The sequence below is a fragment of the Bubalus bubalis genome, chromosome 8 (genome assembly GCF_019923935.1).
Source record: "Bubalus bubalis isolate 160015118507 breed Murrah chromosome 8, NDDB_SH_1, whole genome shotgun sequence".
In the NCBI taxonomy this organism is placed as follows: domain Eukaryota; kingdom Metazoa; phylum Chordata; class Mammalia; order Artiodactyla; family Bovidae; genus Bubalus; species Bubalus bubalis.
The window spans coordinates 43,052,610-43,073,473 of record NC_059164.1 but is presented as its reverse complement, the minus strand read 5'-3'; the positions used below and the strand labels follow the sequence as shown (position 1 = coordinate 43,073,473).

The 20,864-nt window shown below is 35.8% G+C and overlaps 1 protein-coding gene across 1 annotated transcript in view; it reads left to right on the top strand.

Annotated features, from left to right (window-relative positions):
- RSBN1L (round spermatid basic protein 1 like) overlaps nt 1-20,864 on the top strand; it is an 86,928-nt gene that overhangs the window by 29,291 nt on the left and 36,773 nt on the right. Inside the window, exons 2-3 of the mRNA XM_006049870.4 lie at nt 11,436-11,552; nt 19,108-19,748. Of these exons, the coding sequence (XP_006049932.1) occupies nt 11,436-11,552; nt 19,108-19,748 (758 nt within the window). The remainder of the gene's footprint in view (nt 1-11,435; nt 11,553-19,107; nt 19,749-20,864) is intronic.

The following is a 20,864-nucleotide window of genomic DNA, read 5'->3' as shown; positions in this document are numbered from 1 at the left end:
AGACTGATTTTTGGGGGGCGGATTTATTAATTGATTGATTTTTTTTTTCCTTATACAGTTGTTTCTTTTTTGTGAAATTTCAGTTCGTTTGATATTGGAGCTCCTGAATATCCTTTGGGTTGCTTTATTTTTTGCTATTTTTTACTTCTTTTGCTGTTGCTCTGCTTTCTGGAAGAATATCTAAACTTGATCTCTTTTAGCCTTTTAATTAAGCCTATCAGTTTTGCTGTTGTATTTTTAATTTTCAAAAGTTCTCTTTTTAAAAAATTTCTGATGCAGTTCAGAAAGTATTTTAGGTAAGTACTATCAGCTTGTATTTACCTTGCCTAGGGTACCTGGGAGAAGGCAATGGCACCCCACTCCAGTACTCTTGCCTAGAAAATCCCATGGGCAGAGGAGCCTGGTAGGCTGCAGTCCCTGAGGTCGCAAAAAGGCGGACACGACTGAGCGACTTAGCAGGAGCAGCAGCAGCAGCAGCAGGATCTCCGAGTCTTAGGCCTGTTCACTTTCTTCAGAAAATGAATGTTCTGTGTTTGCCTTAAGGGGTGAGATTGAAATGATCACTTGAATGTTTGGGGTGAGGTTAAGAGAACTGGGAAATCAAACTCTTTCTTATATAAACTTAGAAACAATTTCTCTTGTTTTAAGATCCTTTATGTTTGTATTTGTGTGAATACATACATACATATACAGATATATACACATAACTGTGTGTGTTTACATATATATATATACACATAGTATATATTATATGTCAAACTTGGGATTCTTTTATAGGTTTACACATATATATCAACTTGCAGTTTTCCTCTAACGTATCTTGAAAATTTGCCTGTGAAGTTAACTATTATGTAAATATGATTTTGGGGGCGCTTCCCAGGTGGCGCTGGTGGTAAAGAACACACTTGGCAATGCAGGAGATATAAGAGACATGAGTTCAGTCCTTGGCTTGGCAAGACTCCCTGGAGGAGGGCATGGCAACCCACTCCAGTGTTTTTACCTGGAGAATCCCATGGACAGAGGAGCCTGGTGGGCTACAGTCCGTGGAGTTGCAGAGTCGCACATGACTAAAGTGACTTAGCATGTATGCACACAAACATAATTTTTAATGGCTTCATAATCTTCCATTTCTTAATATACCCAAATTTAACTAATTTTCATTATTAAACATGTTTTTATAGTTTTTTACTATTAAAAATAATATAGGAAAAGAATAATATGGGGTGAAGACCCTTGCATGAGCATTTTTGTGCAGACTTGGCTTTCTTTTTATTAAATCCTAGTTGTGGAATTGTGGGATAAAAGGAATGATGGGTTTTAATATTTGTTCGGTGTGTTGTTAAATTGCCCTCCAGTTGACTCATTGGAAAAGACTCTGATGCTGGGAGGGATTGTGGGCAGGAGGAGAAGGGGATGACAGAGGATGAGATGGCTGGATGGCACCACCGACTCAATGGACATGAGTTTGGGTGGACTCCGGGAGTTGGTGATGGACAGGGAGGCCTGGCGTGCTGCGATTCATGGGGTCGCAAAGAGTCGGACACGACTGAGCAACTGAACTGAACTGAAGGCTGTCAGTTTATACTCATTATCATTGTGCAGAAGTACCTATTTACTTCACCTTTGCCAAGCAGCACTAGTTAAGAAAAAATTTTGTGTTTATATAAGATGATGGACAGTTTGTGATACATGTAAATCAAATCATTATGCTGTATACACCTTAAACTTACTATTCAGTGATATATGAATATCCCAATAAAACCGGTCAGTTTGATAGGTGAAAAAAATGATTTTACATTATTTTAATTGAGTTTTTCTTCATGTTTATGGGACATTAACATTGAAATGTGCTTGTTTTATGTGCTTTGTACCTTTTTCTGTTTACTATTTTCTTTTTAAGATTTTTGTTTTTCTGTTTATAATATTTTCCTTTCTTGGTGTTAAAGTGTAAGAGTTCTTTGTGTAAAAGCAGCTTTTTGTAAAAAAGAAATAACCCCATTGTCTTTTGGGAAAAATTATTTGTCTTTATTGAGGCTAATCCAGAAAAGTTTTGGATTCCTGCTGTTGTTGAAGAATAGCTTCTTCAAATCTTAAAACTGTTTGTCAAAAATGACCAGGTCACTTAGAAAAGGGATATATATACATTTGAAGAACTAATCCTGAAAGGTTTTCAGGACTAAGAATTCCCTTTCTTGCCGTGAAAGAGAAGGAAGAGTTAACAAAGATCAACCTAGAGTACCTTACTGGAGAGAAAGTCGTGATAAACTATAGAAAATAACAGTAATATCTCACTTTATTACAGGACTTCTTTCAGCATCAAACAAGCATTTATTGAGGGAGAACCATCTCTGCCTCAAGGAATGTACACTGGTGGGAGCAGGAATGATGTTAAGAAGAAAGATATGTTTGTAGCTAACTAGAATACAGCATGAGATCGAGAACCTGCTTGCGGTATTATTCAGTATAGTGTTAGTGGATCTGGTCTAGTTTCTTAGCACAGAACAAATAAGAATGAGCCCATCAGTGACTGCCAGAAGTTAGAGCTGCCACCTCTTTTCCCTGGGTGATAAATGACAGGTGAAACAATAAAAATGATTCTCAATTGCTGTTTTTTCTTCTGTTTTTGAAGTCAGTATGAATATGACAGCGAAAGTTAAAATGAATTGTATTTTTGAAAGCAGTGATGTATATAGAAATGTAATTAGAACTGTTAAAACATAGGTGGCAATCGTGTGTTATCTGGAAATCTGTGAATTAATTTGAAGATTCCAGGTGAATGGCTTGTTGATATATTTGATCAGTTTCTTAAGGGTATTCACAGTGCTTTTTCTAAGTTTTGCTTTCTTACTGGAGCAGTTCATGTAATATATGTGTGTGTGTGTGTGTTTTCATCCTTACATTATTATAACAACATCAATACTTGTGGAGACTACTGAATTTTATTATAACCAGGCGAAAACAGTTATTTTATTATTTAAGAGCTGGTTTCCAGGGGACTTCCCTAGAGGTCCAGTGGTTGAGACTTCATCTTCCAATGCAGGGGGTGTGGGTTTGATCCCTGTTTGGGGAGCTGGGTTCCCGTATGTCTTGTGGCCAGAAAATGTAGAACAGAAACAGTATTGTGGCAAATTCAGTAAAAGCTTTAAAAAAAAAAAGACGCATTTCCAAACTGGTGCTTAACGTAAGAATCAACTGATAACCTTATCAGTTTTAAGGTTCTTTAGTCAAGCACTAGAATTCGTTTTTGCCTCTTAAACATAAGTGCTCAATAGAAATGTATTGGGTGAATGAAATGTATGTTATTATACATTGCTGCATATATGGTTTACGTGAATAAACCATAAGTTGACCATATGTTTGACGAATCCCATTTATATTTTGTTTGAAACTATTTTCATTAGCTTTCCTTTTTATGTCTTAACTTTTCCATATGAGAAATGTCTTTAGCCCATGTGTGTTTTCCCACATACATAATTTATAGTATGTTGTGAGTTGATAATGACTTACTTATTACTTCTTTTTTCCTTCATTCTTCTATTCCTTTGGCCTCTTTAGGTTTAAATTGTTTTCGTGGGTCTCTTAGCATCTGTGTTCCATTTGTCCTGTATCCCCCCTTTTTATTTTAAAATAAAACTTGTCCTTATGTTAAATTGGACTTTGCTAAACAAATACTTTTGTTGTTCTTATGATGGAATAATTCTTACTTTTATTCTAAGAATTGTGATGGGAAGGTGAGCTAGAAATTCTTTCTAAGCCTTAGATTAAACCCTGAAGGTTAAAACTGTACAAGTTCTTGGTCATGGAAAGAAATAAAAACTTAAGAATGATGATCGTTAAAGAACAACCTATTCAGTAAACTAGATGCCAGGGAGTCTTTTTTGTGTGTGTGTGAAAAGACCTAGAAGTGGCCTTTATAAATAAAAATGCATTACTGTGTAGTAGCAGCAGACTTGAGATTGTATAGACAGTGGAGTTCTCAATTGTTATGGTCCGAAATGTTTATTATACCTCAGTAGTATGGGTAGATAGATAATAATAGTCTATATTTATAAGGCATATTTATTTTATAAAATGTTTTTGTATATACTTCTATTTAATCTTACCTAAACTCCATTTTACAGCTGAAACTGGAGATCTGAAAGTATGTTAGTTATCAGGGTTACAGAGCTTACGGAGAAGGCAATGGCACCCCACTCCAGTACTCTTGCCTGGAAAATCCCATGGACGGAGGAGCCTGGCGCTCTGCAGTCCATGGGGTCGCTGAGGGTCAGACACGACTGAGCGACTTCACTTTCACTTTTCACTTTCATGCATTGGAGAAGGAAATGGCAACCCACTCCAGTCTTCTTGCCTGGAGAATCCCAGGGACGGGGGAGCCTGGTGGGCTGCCGTCTATGGGGTCGCAGAGTCGGACACGACTGAAGCGACTTAGCAGCAGCAGCAGCAGCAGCATAGAGCTTAAATTTGAACCTGGGTCTTAGCTTGTGGGTTTCCCACTTTCTCATAGCTGTTACATGTTTGCCTGTAACAAGTAAATACCTAACATAGCATCTTTATACTATCTGTAATATGACTACAGAAAATTTAATGAATGTACTTTAAGTTGGATTTTGAAAAAAGGATGTGCCCTGACAGGAAGCAAAAAATTCCTGGAAGAGTGAGTGAGGTCGAGACTGAGATAGATGTGTATGTTGGGACAACAGTTATGCCACAAAAATGCTTTTCTACTGTGTATATATAGGCTTATTTGTTTTTTTGTTTCCTTTGTTTTGAGGGTATAGGATAGGCGGTAAATGCAGTTAGGTTGTCAGTCACTCTTGCTATCTTGGCTGTGTCATTGTTTTGTTTCCATAAGTGTCTTTCATATAATGACTTCACACTTAACTTACTTTTACTTGAACTATTTAATACTGTACTTGAGGGCATATTTCAAGACCCCTTTTTGTGTATTCAGTTCAGTTCAGTCGCTCAGTCATGTACAACTTTTTGCAACCCCATGGACTGCAGCATGCCAGGCTTCCCTGTCCATCACCAACTCCCGGAGCTTGCTCAAACTCATGTCCATCAAGTCGGTGGTGCCATCCAACCATCTCATCCTCTTGCCCCCTTCTCCTGCCTTCAGTCTTTCCCAGAATCAGGGTCTTTTCTGATGAGTCAGTTCTTCGCATCAGGTAGCCAAAGTATTAGAACTTCAGCTTCAGCATCAGTCCTTCCACTGAATATTCAGGACTGATTTCCTTGAGCATTGACTGGTTGGACCTCCTTGCAGTCCAAGGTACTCTCAAGAATCTTCTCCAACCCCACAGTTCATCAGTTCTTTGGCGCTCAGCTTTCTTTATAGTCCAACTCTCGCATCCATACATGACTACTGGAAAAATCATAGCTTTGACTGGATGGACCGTTGTTAGCAAAGTAATGTCTGCTTTTTAATATGCTGTCTAGGGTGGTCATAGCTTTTCTTCCAGGAAGCAAACATCTTTTAATTTCATGGCTGCAGTCCCCATCTGCAGTGATATTGGAGCCCAAAAAAATAGTCTCTTACTGTTTACATTGTTTCCCCATCTATTTACCATGAAGTGATGGGACCAGATGCCATGATCTTAGTTTTTTCAATGTTGAGTTTTAAGCCAGTTTTTTCACTCTCTTTCACTTTCATCAAGAAACTCTTTAGTTCCTCTTCACTTTCTGCCATAAGGGTGGTGTCATCTGCGTATCTGAAGTTACTCATATTTCTCCAGCAGTCTTGATTCCAGCTTGTGCTTCATCCAGCCTGGCATTTCACATGAAGTACTCTGCATGTAAGTTAAATAAGCAGGGTGACAATATGCAGCCTTAACGTTCTCCTTCCTTAATTTGAGAACAGGCTGTTGTTCCATGTCTGGTTCTAACTGTTGCTTCTTAACCTGTATACAGATTTCTCAAGAGGCAGGTCAGGTGGTCTGGTATTCCCATCTCTTTCAGAATTTTCCACATTTTATTGTGATCTACACAATCAAAGACTTTGGAATAATCAATAAAGCAAAATAGGTGTTTTTCTGGAACTCTCTTGCTTTTTCGATGATCCAGCAGATGTTGACAATTTGGCCTCTGGTTCGGCTGCCTTTTCTAAATCCAGCTTGAAAATCTGGAAGTTCATGTTTCACGTACTGTTGAAGCGTGGCTTAGAGAATTTTGAGCATTACTTTGCTAGCATGTGAGATGAGTGCAATTGTGCGGTAGTTTGAACATTCTTTGGCATTGCCCTTCTTTAGGTTTGGAAATAAAACTGACCTCTTCCAGACCTGTGGCCACTGCTGAGTTTTCCAAATTTGCTGGCATATTGAGTGCAGCACAGCAGCATCTTTTAGGATTTGAAATAGCTCAACTGGAATTCTGTCACCTCCACTAGCTTTGTTCATAGTGATGCTTCCTAAGGCCCACTTGACTTTGCACTCCAGGATGTCTGGCTCCAGGTTAGTGATCAGATCATCATGGTTATCTGGGTCATGAAGATATTTTTTGTATAGTTCTTCTGTGTATTCATGCCACCTCTTCTTAATATCTTCTACTTCTGTTAGGTCCATACCATTTCTGTCCTTTATTGTGCCCATCTTTGCATGAAATATTCCCTTGGTATCTTTAATTTTCTTGAAGAGATCTCCAGTCTTTCCCATTCTATTGTTTTCCTCTATTCTTTGCATTGATCACTGAGGAAGGCTTTCTTATCTTTCCTTGCTATTCTTTGGAACTCTGCATTCAAATGGGTATATCTTTCCTTTTCTCCTTTGCCTTTTGCTTCTCTTCTTTTCTCAGCTATTTGTAAGGCCTCCTCAGACAACCATATTATCTTTTTGCATTTCTTTTTCTTGGGGATGGTCTTGATCACTGTCTCCTGTACAGTGTCATGAACTTCCATCCATAGTTCTTCAGGCACTGTGTCTGTCGGATCTAATCCCTTGAATCTATTTGTCACTTCCACTATATAATCAAAAGGATTTTGATTTAGGTCATACCTGAATGGTCTAGTGGTTTTCCCTACTTTCTTCAATTTAAGTCTGAATTTGACAATAAGGAGTTCATGATTTGAGCCACAGTCAGCTCCTGGTCTTGTTTTTACTGACTGCATAGAGCTTCTCCATCTTTAGCTGCAAAGAATATAATCAATCTGATTTCGATGTTGACCATCTGGTGATGTCCACATGTGAGTCTTCTCTTGTGTTGTTGGAAGAGGGTGTTTGCTATGACCAGTGCGTTTTCTTGAAACACTGTTTGCCTTTGCCCTGCTTCATTTTGTACTCCAAGGCCAAATTTGCCTGTTACTCCAGGTGTTTCTTGACTTCCTACTTCTGCATTCCAGTCCCCTATAATGAAAAGGACATCTTTTTTGGGTGTTAGTCCTAGAAGGTCTTGTAGGTCTTCATAGAACCTTTCAACTTCAGCTTCTTCAGCATTACTGGTTGGGGCATAGACTTGGATTACTGTGATATTGAATGGTTTGCCTTGGAAACGAACAGAGATCATTCTGTCATTTTTGAAATTGCACCCAAGTACTGCATTTTGGACTCTTTTGTTGACAGTGAGGGCTACTCCATTTCTTCTAAGGTATTCTTGCCCACAGTAGTAGAGATAATGGTCATTTGAATTAAATTTGCCCATTCCAGTCCATTTTAGTTCACTGATTCCTAAAATGTCAATGTTCACTCTTGCCATTTCCTGTATTACACAACTGATATACTCCTGCTGCAGAAGCTTAGAAACTTTTTGCCACTTTAAAGTAATGGCTTTAAATGATTTGTATTATTATCTTTCAGTCTGTTTTTTGAATGTGTGTATATTAATTATAAATTGTTAAAAATTGTGATATTTAGAGGCAGGAGGTACATAGAGAAATCTCTTTGCCTTCTGTTCCATTTTTCTTTGAACAGAAAACTACTTAAAAAAATCAGTAAGAAAATATATTTAAAGTGTATAAAAATTGGATCATGCTATATTACAGTTTTATTTCCTGTGAAACTAGTTTAATTTTACTTTGCAAAAATATATTCTGTTGTAGGTTTATAGCTCATATTCTTTTTTTGCCATTAAAATTCTATAGTTGTTTTACTCTTTGGTGTTAGAAGTCAGGATCATGGTTACCCTTTGCAGGACTGCATAAAGACTGAAGCGAACACAGGGGTACTGGGTGCTGTTTATTTTTGTGAAAATTAAGCAGTTTATGGTACTTACATGCTTTATTTTCTGTATGTATATTATACTTTAATAAACTTTTAAAAGTTTAATAGTTATTGAAAAATACTTTTAGGTTAATAAATATTTAGGGGTAATTGGGAAAAGAAATGTGGAGACATTACAGATAACTGTTTTCTTCAGTTGTGATTTTAAGTGATATATAACTAGTTCATTTAAAAAAAGTGTGATTACTTATGCAATATTAACTTATATATGTTTCTAGGCTCCAGCTATTTGTGCTGACATTTTATGGCTGAATGACAGCCTGTGATACGATTTCAAGGATTTTAAAACATCAAAAAGTAAGAGTACTGAGCTAATCTGAAGTATGAGAACAGTTTAATCAATTCTAGAACTTTAGAATAAGTTGTATATGAGCATATATCAGAACTGGAAAAGGTTAGTTTTCATTCCAAACCTAAGGAAGGGCAATGACATAGAATGTTCGAACTACCGCATAATTGTCCTCATTTCACATGCTAGCAAGGTAATACTCAAGATCCTTCAAGCTGGATTTAGACAAGGCAGAGGAATAAGAGATCAAATTCCAACAGCCATTGATCAAATGGAAAAAGCAAGGGAATTCCAGAAAAAACATGCGTTTCATTGGCTATGTTACAGCCTTTGACTGTAGATCACAACAAACTGGAAAATTCTTCAAAAGATGAGAATACCAGACCAACTTACCAGTCTCCTGAGAAAACTGTTAGGACTGGACATGCAACAATGGACTGGTTCAAAATTGGGAAAGGAGTATGTTAAGGCTGTACATTGTCAACCTGTTTATTTAACTTATGTGCAGAATATATCATGTGATATACCGGGCTGGGTAAATCACAAGCTGGAATGAAGATTTTAGGGAGAAATGTCAACAACCTCAGATACACAAATGAAACCACCCTAATGGCAGAAAGCAAAGAGGAACTAAGGAGCCTCTTGATGAAGGTGAAAGAGGAGAGTGAAAAAGTTGGCTTAAAACTCAGCATTCAAAAAACGAAGATCATGGCATCTGGTCCCGTCACTTCATGGCAAGTAAATGGGAAAATAATGGAAACAGTGACAGACTTTATTTTCTTGGGCTCCAAAATAAAGCCGATGGTGACTGCAGCCATGAAATTAAAAGACGCTTGCTCCTTAGGAAAAAAAAAACTATGACAGACTTAGTGTATTAAAAAGTAAAGACATCATTTTGCCCACAAATGTCTGCATAGTCAAAGCTATGGTCTTCCCAGTAGTCGTTTAATGGATGTGAGAGTTGGTCCATAAAGAAGGCTAAGTGCTGAAGAATTGATGCTTGCAAACTGTGATGCTGGAGAAGACTCATCAAAGTCCCTTGGACTGCAAGGAGATCAGACCAATCAATCCTAAAGGAAATCAACCCAGAATATTCACTGGAAGGACTCATGCTGAAGGTGAAGCTCCAATACTTCGGCCACCTGATGGAAAGAGCCGACTCCTTGGAAAAGACATTGATTCTTTTTAAAAAATAGTTTTATTTATTTATTTTTGGTTGTGTTGGGTCTTTGTTGCTGTGCGCGGGCTTTCTGTAGTTGCAGCACAGGCTTCAAATTGCCGTGGCTTCTCTTGCTGCAGAGCATGGGCTCCAGGGTGCACAGGGTTCAGTAGTTGCACTCCCAGACTCCAGAGCAGAGGCTCGATAGTTGTGGCACTTGGGCTTAGTTGCTCCGTGGCGTGTGGGATCTTCCCAGATGAGGGATCAAACTTGTATCTCCTGGATTGACAAGTGGATTCTTTACCAATGAGCTACCAGGGAAGTCCTCAAATCAGTGTTTTTAAAATTAATACGTTTCAAAATATTTGTTAAGTACATAGATTTGATGTTTTTTAGGAATTATCTGTTTTAGTAGTCCAGAGAGTGGTTCGGTACGGTAGCCCCTAGTCTCACATAGCTATTGAACAGTTAAAGTTGAGCTACTTTGTATTGAGATGTGCCATAAGTTTAAACTGTAGACTGAATTTTTAATCTTATTATGAATAAAAGAATGTGAAATATCTCAATAACAGTTTTTTAGTATTGGTTCCCTGTTGAAAAATATATTATTAAAATTAATTTCACTATTTTCCTTTTGTTTCTAATGTGACTGCTAAAAATGTAAATTTACTTATGTGGTAACCCTTATATTTCTATTTGACAAAACTGATCTAGACAGTAATCTAAATAGACATTAGATGATTAATACCTGAATTTAGAGTAGTACTTATAGAAAGAGAAATATGAAGGGATTTGAAGGAATTATGCCATTGGCATATGTGGTGTATAATCTTGGCTGTTACAGGATGTTTTGCAGTTTTGTGTGAAGTTTTGTGTCATAACTTTGTAATTGTAGTGAGCTTTTTGAGGACAAGGACTTCATCACTATTTTAAAGTTCTCCTCTACATTGTTGTTGCTGAGTGCATAGGAGCTTGGTTGAACAAACAAGAATTAAAAGGACATCAAATAATTTTGCAGACACAAAGTTTGAATTTTAGAATGTGAACCAATGATTCTTTGCATTCCTATATGCTTTATTTTAATATCATAGTATCACTACTTAGCCAAGTCAGTCATGTCTTTTTTAAAAGATACAAGGGTAAGGCAACTTAACATCTAGTCTTTTAAATATATATATATACATACATATACATATACATGTATATATGTGTACATGTATATGTACATATATATGTGTATATAGATACATATATATGTATATATTATATAGATATATCAGACTCTGGGTAGTCTTTTTATATCTTCCTTCATTTAGCCCTGGTGTAACCTATGAAAATTTATCATCAGTTTCATTATTTTATACATTAGGCCATTGAGAATGAGTATTTTTTTCCAGTGTTATGTTAACAAATATGCCCAACTTCAAAACTAGCCCTTTTTCCACTGTAGTTTACTCTCCTGATTAAAGTTAGCCAGTTATTTTAAGTGATTTGAAGTTAGGCTGATGTTGTGTTGGGAATGAAGTAGGTGAAGAATAATCTGTAGAATAAAATTTGTAATGCTACATTTTGACAGCTTATGATGTATATATTCCAGTGTTTAATATATGAAAGGAATTTTAAAAATACTTCCTAAAAACTTAGAGAAAGAACAACAATTACATCTTTTTTTCTTTCTGATTTCCTTGGTGTATTGTAATTTGAGAAATTGCACTGTAGTTCATGAAAGAAATAAAATTGTAAAATGTTTTGAAGTATTTATTTTGTCTTTTAGATAAAATCAAAGACAAAATTAAAGAGAGAGATAAAGAAAAGGAGAGAGAAAAAAAGAAGCATAAAGTAATGAATGAGATCAAGAAAGAAAATGGAGAAGTAAAGATTTTACTGAAAAGTAAGTTTATATTCAGTGATTTCAGTTGTATGATGTTATATTGTTCAGTATACTTATTGGCTTTGTGATTAAAATAAGAAATGTTACTTGGTGCTGAATTTTACTGAGAATAAACATTTGTGGTCAAGATATGAAAAGTTAATAGTGGACTTTTCTAATCTGTTTAGTAATATGTCTTTAGTATATTTATTTAGTTATTGGAAGTAGTAAAGGTAATTATTAGGTTCCTTGAATCATTTAAAAATAGGTTATGTAATTCCGTGTTTACATTACTAGTTTATGGATATTTGGATAATCTAAAAGAAGAGACTAAAGCAATTTTAACCATGATAGAGAGGTATGGCAGAGGCAGTGATCTTACCAGTGTTTGATGATAATCGCTATGCATAGTTTAGAGGGAGTAGTTTACTCTGAGCTAAATAACAAGATGTTCTGTTTTACTGTATGTTCTTGCATGCTTAAGAATATCCTCTTTTTGTTTCCTATTTTTTTCCTCATAAAAAAATGAGAAAAATAACTAAATAACTAAAATAACTGTTTTAGTTATTTATTATGTGGGGATGGATGGTTAGTTAATAATATAGATCCTATCAATAAATATGAACTCTTCGAGGGAGAATTTGTGATAGATAGTTTTAAATTCACTCAGATAGGAGGTAAGAAGAATTAATGGCATTTGCTTGCTTGATAGCTAGCAAATTCATTAACTGCCTCATCAAGTCAACAATTTGTTGATCATAACATGTTGACTTTTATTAATTTCATATTGAATTTACATGTGCATAAGCCTTTCTGTCTACATATGGGAGAGAAGTCCGTAGCACTGTAGGTGCGATGAAATTAATTACATAATTTAAGGTACATAGACTTTTAGATTCTATGATTTCATTTAACTCTTTGTCCTGTTTCCAAATGTTCTTTGGTGCACTTTGGCTAAGCTCTTATTTTCTACTTGTCAGAACTTTATTTTCTAAAAAATTCTTTAGACCCTGAAGAAACATGACAGAGCTAAGTTTGGTGACTACTTGGTTAACACTCACGGGCCTTCGTCTTGTTTCTTTGCCAGTGTGTTTGATATGTGTTGTCCAAATAGATTGTAAGCCTCTGAGGCAGGAATTGAATATAATCACACTAGTGCTGTACAGCAGCTTATGATTAACACTTGAAAAGTTTTCTTTTCTTTACCATATTGGTTTAGTTATTTTTTAAATTGCTTTAGTCACATAGTCATTTTATTATTCGTTTGAGTGTACAGTGTTGTAAATTCCTGTGACTGGGTTGAATGCTAAATTCCTTGCATACCATTAATGTGAAATATGTGAACCTCGAAATTACATATGCAAGCAGAATTTTAAATAACCTAAGGAGTGGAGATTTTTCTAGTAATATACAATGGTAACCTTGATTTTGAAATAAATGAAACGCTTAAGAGATAATTAAGCTAAACTGAAACCTAGTGATGATAGAGGGGAGTAAAAGACATTTGGAAATAAATTGATCTCTGGGATGACATAGGAAAATATACTTCCTGTGAAATGGAGGTAAATAATAATTACTACCTTTCAGGGTTGTGGAGATTAAATGACGTTAAGTATAGGGGAAGTACCAAGTACAGTGTCTAGTCCACAGATATTCAATAAACAGATATGAATCTTTCTTGTTAACATGTACGAAAGATGAACTCTTGTGATTAAAAACAATGAGAAAACTTCTCTCTCCTCAGAGGGTAAAAAAAAAAGTGAAAGTGAAAGTCGCTCAGTTGTGTCTGACTCTGCGACCCCACGGTCTATACAGTCCATGGAATTCTCCAGGCCAGAATGCTGGAGTAGGTAGCCGTTCCCTTCTCCAGGGGATCTTCCCAACCCAGGGATCGAACCCAGGTTTCCTGCACTGCAGGCGGATTGTTTACCAGCTGGAATAAAAACATGATTAACTTGTGAGATTGTGCCTGTCCCATGGTGAGCAGTGAGTAAGTATTAGCTGTTGTTATTATCAGCACAGTTTGTCCTGCATGTGTGGCCAGCCATTTGCCAAGTGAGCGTTAGGATCAGGGAAAGGCATCCTTTGTCATTGGTGACCTGAAGCAGCAGGAAAATCAGTTAGGTTGGGGGAGTAAGTATGCTGTTCTTTACTGCCTTGTGCCCCGTTTTATGGTTTTTAACTTTTCTTCTCTTTATAAGTTTCTCCTTCTGATCATGCTAACATTGCAACTTATGGCAGACACAGGCATGGAGTGGGTGATGACCCTTGAATATCTGAAATAGATGCTGTTTCTCCACACCAATCTTACTTCCTCCAGATTTTCATTAAAACTGCATCGAGTATGACTAGAGATATATACATGATTATATACATAGCAGAAAGGTATTAATGGAGAAATCTTATAAATGTTTTTCACTGATAAAATAGGAGTTTGCTTTATTAGGAACAGTTTAAAGGAACAAATAAATTTGAAACATAAGCTTATTTAGCTCATTTTTTTAAATTTCTAATGTCTACCAATTACTTTTTCTGAATATACTTATATGTTCCAGTCATTTTTATGTTCTTTATTGATAAAGGTACAAGAACATGGATGTTACCAGTATAGTATTTTTGAGAGTAAATTTTGTCATTATAGCATATCAAGGAGCTTGATGGTGAGCAGGTGAAAAGGGCATTAAAAGAAGCCAATATTCAAGGTTATTGTTAGTGTACTAAAGGTCACGGGTAGGTAATTCTTGAAAGGAAGAGTGAAAATACTGCTGTGCATAAAAGGAAAGTCATTCCCAGAGACCACAGGCTGAAAATAGCTAAGCTAATTACTACTTTGTTTCTGTGTATGATAATGAAATTATGTATATTACTTCCCATAGTCGTGTCCGACTCTTTGTGACCCCGTGGACTGTAGCCTACCAGGCTTCTCCATCCATGGGATTTTCCAGGCAAGAATACTGGAGTGGATTACCATTTCCTTCTCCAGGGGATCTTCCCAACCCAGGGATTGAACCCGGGTCTCCTGCATTGGAGGCAGACGCTTTAACCTCTGAGTCACCAGGGAAGCCCCTATTACTTCACATATTAAATATGAAATCAGATCCAGTGTTTCTGGCAACCTTTATTAACACTAAAAATATACTAAGGTTAGGAATGGGAATTCTAGTGATTTTGTAATTTTTAAAGATTTTTAAAAAGTAACTTGCCATTAGTAACACATACTGGTTTTTCTTTTTTATCTGTGTTTGTGATTTTTTTCCTGTCTCTATCAGAGTGTCTCTTCTGGCTGTGTGTGTATCTCCATTTCTCTCTGTGTCCGATTCTCCCGTTGGCTATCTGTGCATGTGGGGAGGGGGCGGGGAATGTGTGTTTGAGATCTACTGTTCATATGTCTATGGATCTTCAAGGGGAGGGTCTCCCATCAACTACACTTCTATACTTTTTGAGGGTCCAAATTACTTAGCAATTCTTTCTGTTACCGGTATTTACCAGGATCCTCTAGTAAAACACTACAGTTCTGATGTATTGGGCTCTGTTTGAAGAATTATGAATTTAGAGTAAATATGTACTTTAAATACCTTTTACTATAAGAGAAGAACATTGATATTCAAAATAGTCTTACCGCCTTAAGTATTTAAAAATTTCCTACATATGTGTCTATTGCATTTCATGCATCATTCCAAGACAGGAAATGCATGATTATATAAAACTTAAAAATCTATCTAGTGAAGGCTAGTGTTTGATTTGTTTTACATGTAAAGAATGCATTTTATCTGTATCCATTGGAGGGGAGGGGTCCCAAAGACTACCCCCAGATTTGATGATTTGCTAGGAGGACTCACAGGACTGGGCATAAATTTGTACTCATGGCTATGACTTATTATGGTAGAGGATACAAAGTACAATCAGTAAGGACAAAAGGCACATGTGGCAATTTCTGGAGGAAGCTAGGCGCAAGCTTCCAAGAGTCCGCTCATAGTGGAGTCACACAGGATGCACTTAGTTCTTCCAGCAGTGAATTGTGACAACGTATATGAAATGTTTCTACCAGGGAAGCTCATTAGAAACTCAGTAATTAAGGTTTCTGTTGGGAACTGGTCAAGTAGGCACCCCCTGTCTGCTAAGTCACTTCAGTCGTGTCCGACTCTGTGTGACCCCATAGACGGCAGCCCACGAGGCTCCCCTGTCCCTGGGATTCTCCAGGCAAGAACACTGGAGTGGGTTGCCATTTCCTTCTCCAATGCATGAAAGTGAAAAGTGAAAGTGAAGTCGCTCAGTTGTAATCGACTCTTAGCGATCCCATGGGCTGCAGCCTACTAGGCTCCTCCGTCCATAGGATTTTCCAGGCAAAAGTACTGGAGTGGGGTGCCATTGCCTTCTTCCACCCCCTGTCTAGTTGTAGCAAAATCCAAGGCTCCCAGAAGGAAAACAGGTGCTCAATGTAAACCATATTATTTGCAGAAACAGTTTAGGCACAATGAGCCACTTTTATCAGAGAATAGTAATAACCTTCCCCAAATACAAGTTCTCAGGTGCCAACCAAGGGCCAACCTTGCAAGCAGGACTTTCTAAGGATAGCACTCTCGGGCATTTTATGTTAACTCTCTTCTGCTCATGGTGCTCACTATAGTATTTAATTATAATTTGTCATGTAAGTTTAATTATTTGATTTTCAATATAATAATCTTTTGACTAATTTGTTATTAGCTAGCCTTTCTCAGTTTCTGACTGTTATACTATAACTGTTTTCATCCATCTTTATGACTAAGAAATGAACTATTGTACCTGTTTTATTTTAATGTAACATGTATTCTGAATATTTTATATTTTAACTTTTAAAAAATGTATTAGGTGTAAATGTAATAGGGTATTAAGGTTATATTTTCATTCAAATGAAATTTTGCTTGCATTGGCAAGCTATTTAATTGTGCAATTTTACATTTGTTTCCAGTTTAGTTATTAATTATACCTAGAACAATTAAACTGTTTTACATTCTAGTTTTTTTTTTCATTATTGATTTTATTTTTTTTAAGTTCTCTTCTAATTCACTACTGTCTTTTTTCCTTGACTCATTTGGATTTCACTTACATATATAAACTTATTTTTATCTTTCATTTTGATTAACTCCCTGTTTTAACTTTTTATTACTAATTTTGTTCCTAAGATATTAACTGAATCTGATGTTTTAATCATTTATACCTGGGTAGCAAGTATGAATTTGTTAATGTATTTTTAACTTACTTACATATAGACTCTTGAGAAAATTAACACTTTGCATTTTATGAATTTGCAAACTTGTGCAATCAATAATGTTAGCAGATTTTTAGTTTTGCTTTTCACAGTGATACCAGTTTGGCCTTCATTTCATACTTAGGAATTTTCAGAAGAGATGGTTAATTATTAACATTAAACTTCCCATTTTTAAGAATTGCTGTGAACTTGAGAGAATTTTTATGCTTTTTGTTTCAAGGTTAGGATGTGGTGAAAAACGGACTGAACTGGAAACAGGGGATAAACCTGTAAACGTCAGGTAGTCTGTTGGTGAGAGAAATCTTTGTATTTGTTAAATGTTCATATATAGCAATGTACTAGATGCCAGAAATGCCAGGAGGGATTCAATGATTGGTGAAAAAAAGGGTTTCACTATGAATTCATTAAAGTTATTTGTTTCACTCATACATTATCCTGAAGGATATATGTTATACAGACATCCTGTGAATGAAAAAAATAATAACTTTGTATGACTATATCATATGTATTCATATATGTAGAATATATAATAACAGTTTATTAATTTAGAGTGAAGATATTTCAGTTCCAAAGAAAAATGAAAATAACCTAAGAGTTGTCTTTATAGGATGGGTAAGAAAGTCCAGTAGTGAGTACTGGGGCAAGGCAAAGATGTTTTGGGGAAAGGAAATAACTTTACCAGTAGTAGAAAGATAAAGTAGGATTAGGTATGTTTCATAAGAAATTGTAAGTAGTGTTGTTGACCAGAGCATGGGGGTACTTGAGGACACTGAGTTTGGATTCCAGACTGAAGAGACTGTATTTTACTTGGTAGTCATTGAGAACCCTTGAAAACAGTTGAATCAAGGGATGAACAGAAGCTTAGATCAGAAGCTAAGGCAGTAGTAGTGTCATGGAAGTTAAAAATAATCAAGGATGAGGGTAGATGATTACATAGAACCTTGGAGAGATCAGGAAAAATGATTTGAGAGAATATCATTGGATTTGATATTTGAACAATCTGGGATAGTAAATTTGAGTAGACTGGAAACAGACCCAGAATTTAAAGGATAGAAATAGTCATGTAATAAAGATAAGACACTGGTGGGTATAGTGGTTCTTTTTGAGAAGTTTTATGGTCAAAAGAAGAGGAGAGAACTTTAAGCAAGGGTTTTGGAGTTGGTGGGAGGGACTTGTTTTTGTAAGGTAGGCAGGACATCCCATTCACCAGAGACAGAAAAGAATACTAGAGATATGTGAAGATGGAAAAATTTAGATAAAGAAGCAGGTTGCGAAGATTTAATTCATGACTGGTTATCTGTAAAGGTGACATAACAGATGGAAACAGTGAATGCTTGTTTTTCTCAATTGTCATTTTAACAACTTTTTTTATTTTGTCTTAGGAACCACAGTATTTTCTTGTGAGGATGTTTGTTTTTTTCTGTGTTTTTTATTGTCTAGAAATAAATATACTGTGATAATATTGTATTTAATATGTACACTTAAATTCTACAGCTGTATAGCCACTGTAGATTAATCTTTGATTCTTTGGATTTCTAAATTTCTGAGCCTAGTGTCTACTTACCTTTGGTTACAGAGGTTCATTAATATATAAACTTATTATTGACCCATTTCTTTTTCTTTTCTTTAATTTCTCTCTTTACCAGTACATGGATATCATTTGTACTTAGGACATGAGAAATTATTCTGATTTTTCATCTCTTATGATACCTTGCTGAGTTTTCACTGGGAATTTTGTAGACTCTAGTAGATCTAGAATAGCCCATTTTAGATTAAAGCATAGTTTATGGAAAACGAAGTATGTAAAGAGCTAAGGAGAATTTCTGTGTTTGTTGCTTATATACTATGCAAGTGTTTTTCTCCTTTGCTGATTTGTAAATCTTGACACCTGTATATAATTTTTAAGAACTTAAAGTAAAAAAGATACATATCAATGGGAAATATCTGCAGGGCATTCATTGTTCACATTGACTTTTGTTCAGCTTTCCATTTCTGATTTTCTGTATTTAAAATTTGAAGACTATGGTTTCTAAAACATTAATTTCATTACTTCATTAAATACTGATTGAGCATCTACTTCATGTCAGAATGGTACTACTCACTGTAAGCATAACTGTCTTAAGCCTTCCTCTGTGTGTATGTGTGCCTGTGTGTGTGGAGAGAGGGCAAGAGCCTGACTAAATTATGATTATCAATACTGTGTAAAACAAGTCCCAGATATAAACTTCATTTTGTGTAAACTTTGCTTATTTGTTATAAAACGGTTCCTGAAGCATGATATTTAAAGAAACTAAAATGCGTAGTTTCAAAAAAAATTTTTCCCAACAGGTGGGAAGGAGAAACCAAAAACAAGTGTAGAAGACTTACAAATTAAGAAGGTAAAGAAGAAAAAGAAAAAGAAACACAAAGAGAATGAAAAACGGAAGCGTCCAAAAATGTACAGCAAATCTATTCAAACTATCTGCTCAGGATTGCTGTCTGATGTTGAAGATCAAGAAGCCAGAGGTATCCTAAATGATAACATAAAGGATTACAGTGGAAAGAGTTTGGATACCAAGAATTATGATTGCAAAATTCCAGAAAACAGTGAGTTTCCATTTGTCTCATTAAAGGAGCCACGGGTTCAGAACAACCTCAGAAGGCTGGACACTTTGCGGTTCAAACAGCTCATTCATATTGAGCACCAGCCTAACGGAGGTGCATCAGTTATCCATGCCTACAGCAATGAACTCTCCCATCTGTCTCCTGTGGAGATGGAGAGGTTTGCAGAAGAGTTTGTGGATCTGGTGTTCAGTGAAAATGAGAACTCTGCAGCTTTCTATGTAATGGGTATTGTTCATGGGGCAGCTACTTATTTACCTGATTTTTTAGACTACTTTTCATTTAATTTTCCCAATTCACCAGTGAAAATGGAGATATTGGGAAAGAAGGATATAGAGACAACGACTATGTCCAATTTTCATGCTCAGGTAAGAGGTATTAGTTGTGTTTTTTTTTTAACTTTCAATTATATGTTTTAGACAAGTTTATTATGTTCTTTGATCCTCATTTTCTTACAGGTTTGCAATAAAAAAAGGTAAGGATATAATGAAACCTCTTGGAGATATTAAGAATAAATTACTCTCTTGATGTGAACACTAGAGTTTAAATTTCAGCTTCTATTTGTCTGTCTTTTCTTAAAGATAGTGAAATAATTAAGATTCTGTTGTCCTTTTTTCCTTGGATTTATTTTGGGAGTGAAATGAATTTGCCTCTTTATTATTCCAGTCCATATACTAGTTCTCCTGCCTGAACATCACTTAAAATTGTCTTCTTGCTTTATGAAATAGTGCTTTAAAAGTGCATAGCATTGGATTCATCATATGGAAGGTGCTGAATAAATGTTGGGTATTCAATATATTGTGGTACAAAGGAATCATTAGTTAAATATGTGATTATGTGAGAATATTAGCATATCAGTGCATATATTGAGCTAATTTCTATTTCCTACCCTTCTCATTGTAGAATATACATTATTTTAAATTAATTAATTTATTTTGGCTGCATCATGCAACTTGTGGGGTTTTAGTTCCCTGACTAGGATTGAACAGTGAAAGACTGGAATGCTAACCATTGGACCGCCAGAGAATTCCTGAATATACATTATTTTAGAAAGCAGAGGCAGAATCCAGTCCACTGGCTTTTAGAAGTGAATGTAGGCCCATCTAAAGGCTGGTGCATCATTATTCATTCTCAGATCGGAGACTGCTTAGGCCAAAGATCAGCAATTTTCATGTTTATCTGTGCTTAAGTTTCCAGTATTCTAAGTAATAATTGATATTCTGGTTTGAAAAGAGGAAAAAAAGTGACGAAAGTTTCAGAGAGATCTTAGTGATCATCTGTCCCAGTCTTTCTCAACTTAAACAAACACAGATAGGAGCCGTTTAAGGTTTTAAGGTTGGCAGCAGTGCCAGAAGTAGAACACAGTCTCCTTAATCTTCACCCAAGACCCTTTTCCTTATTTTGAGTGTATATCTTTTTTTGTGTGTTTGTTTAATATCTGTTCAAGTTATAGTTTCCACTTTAAATGATAGTCTGGACATTCA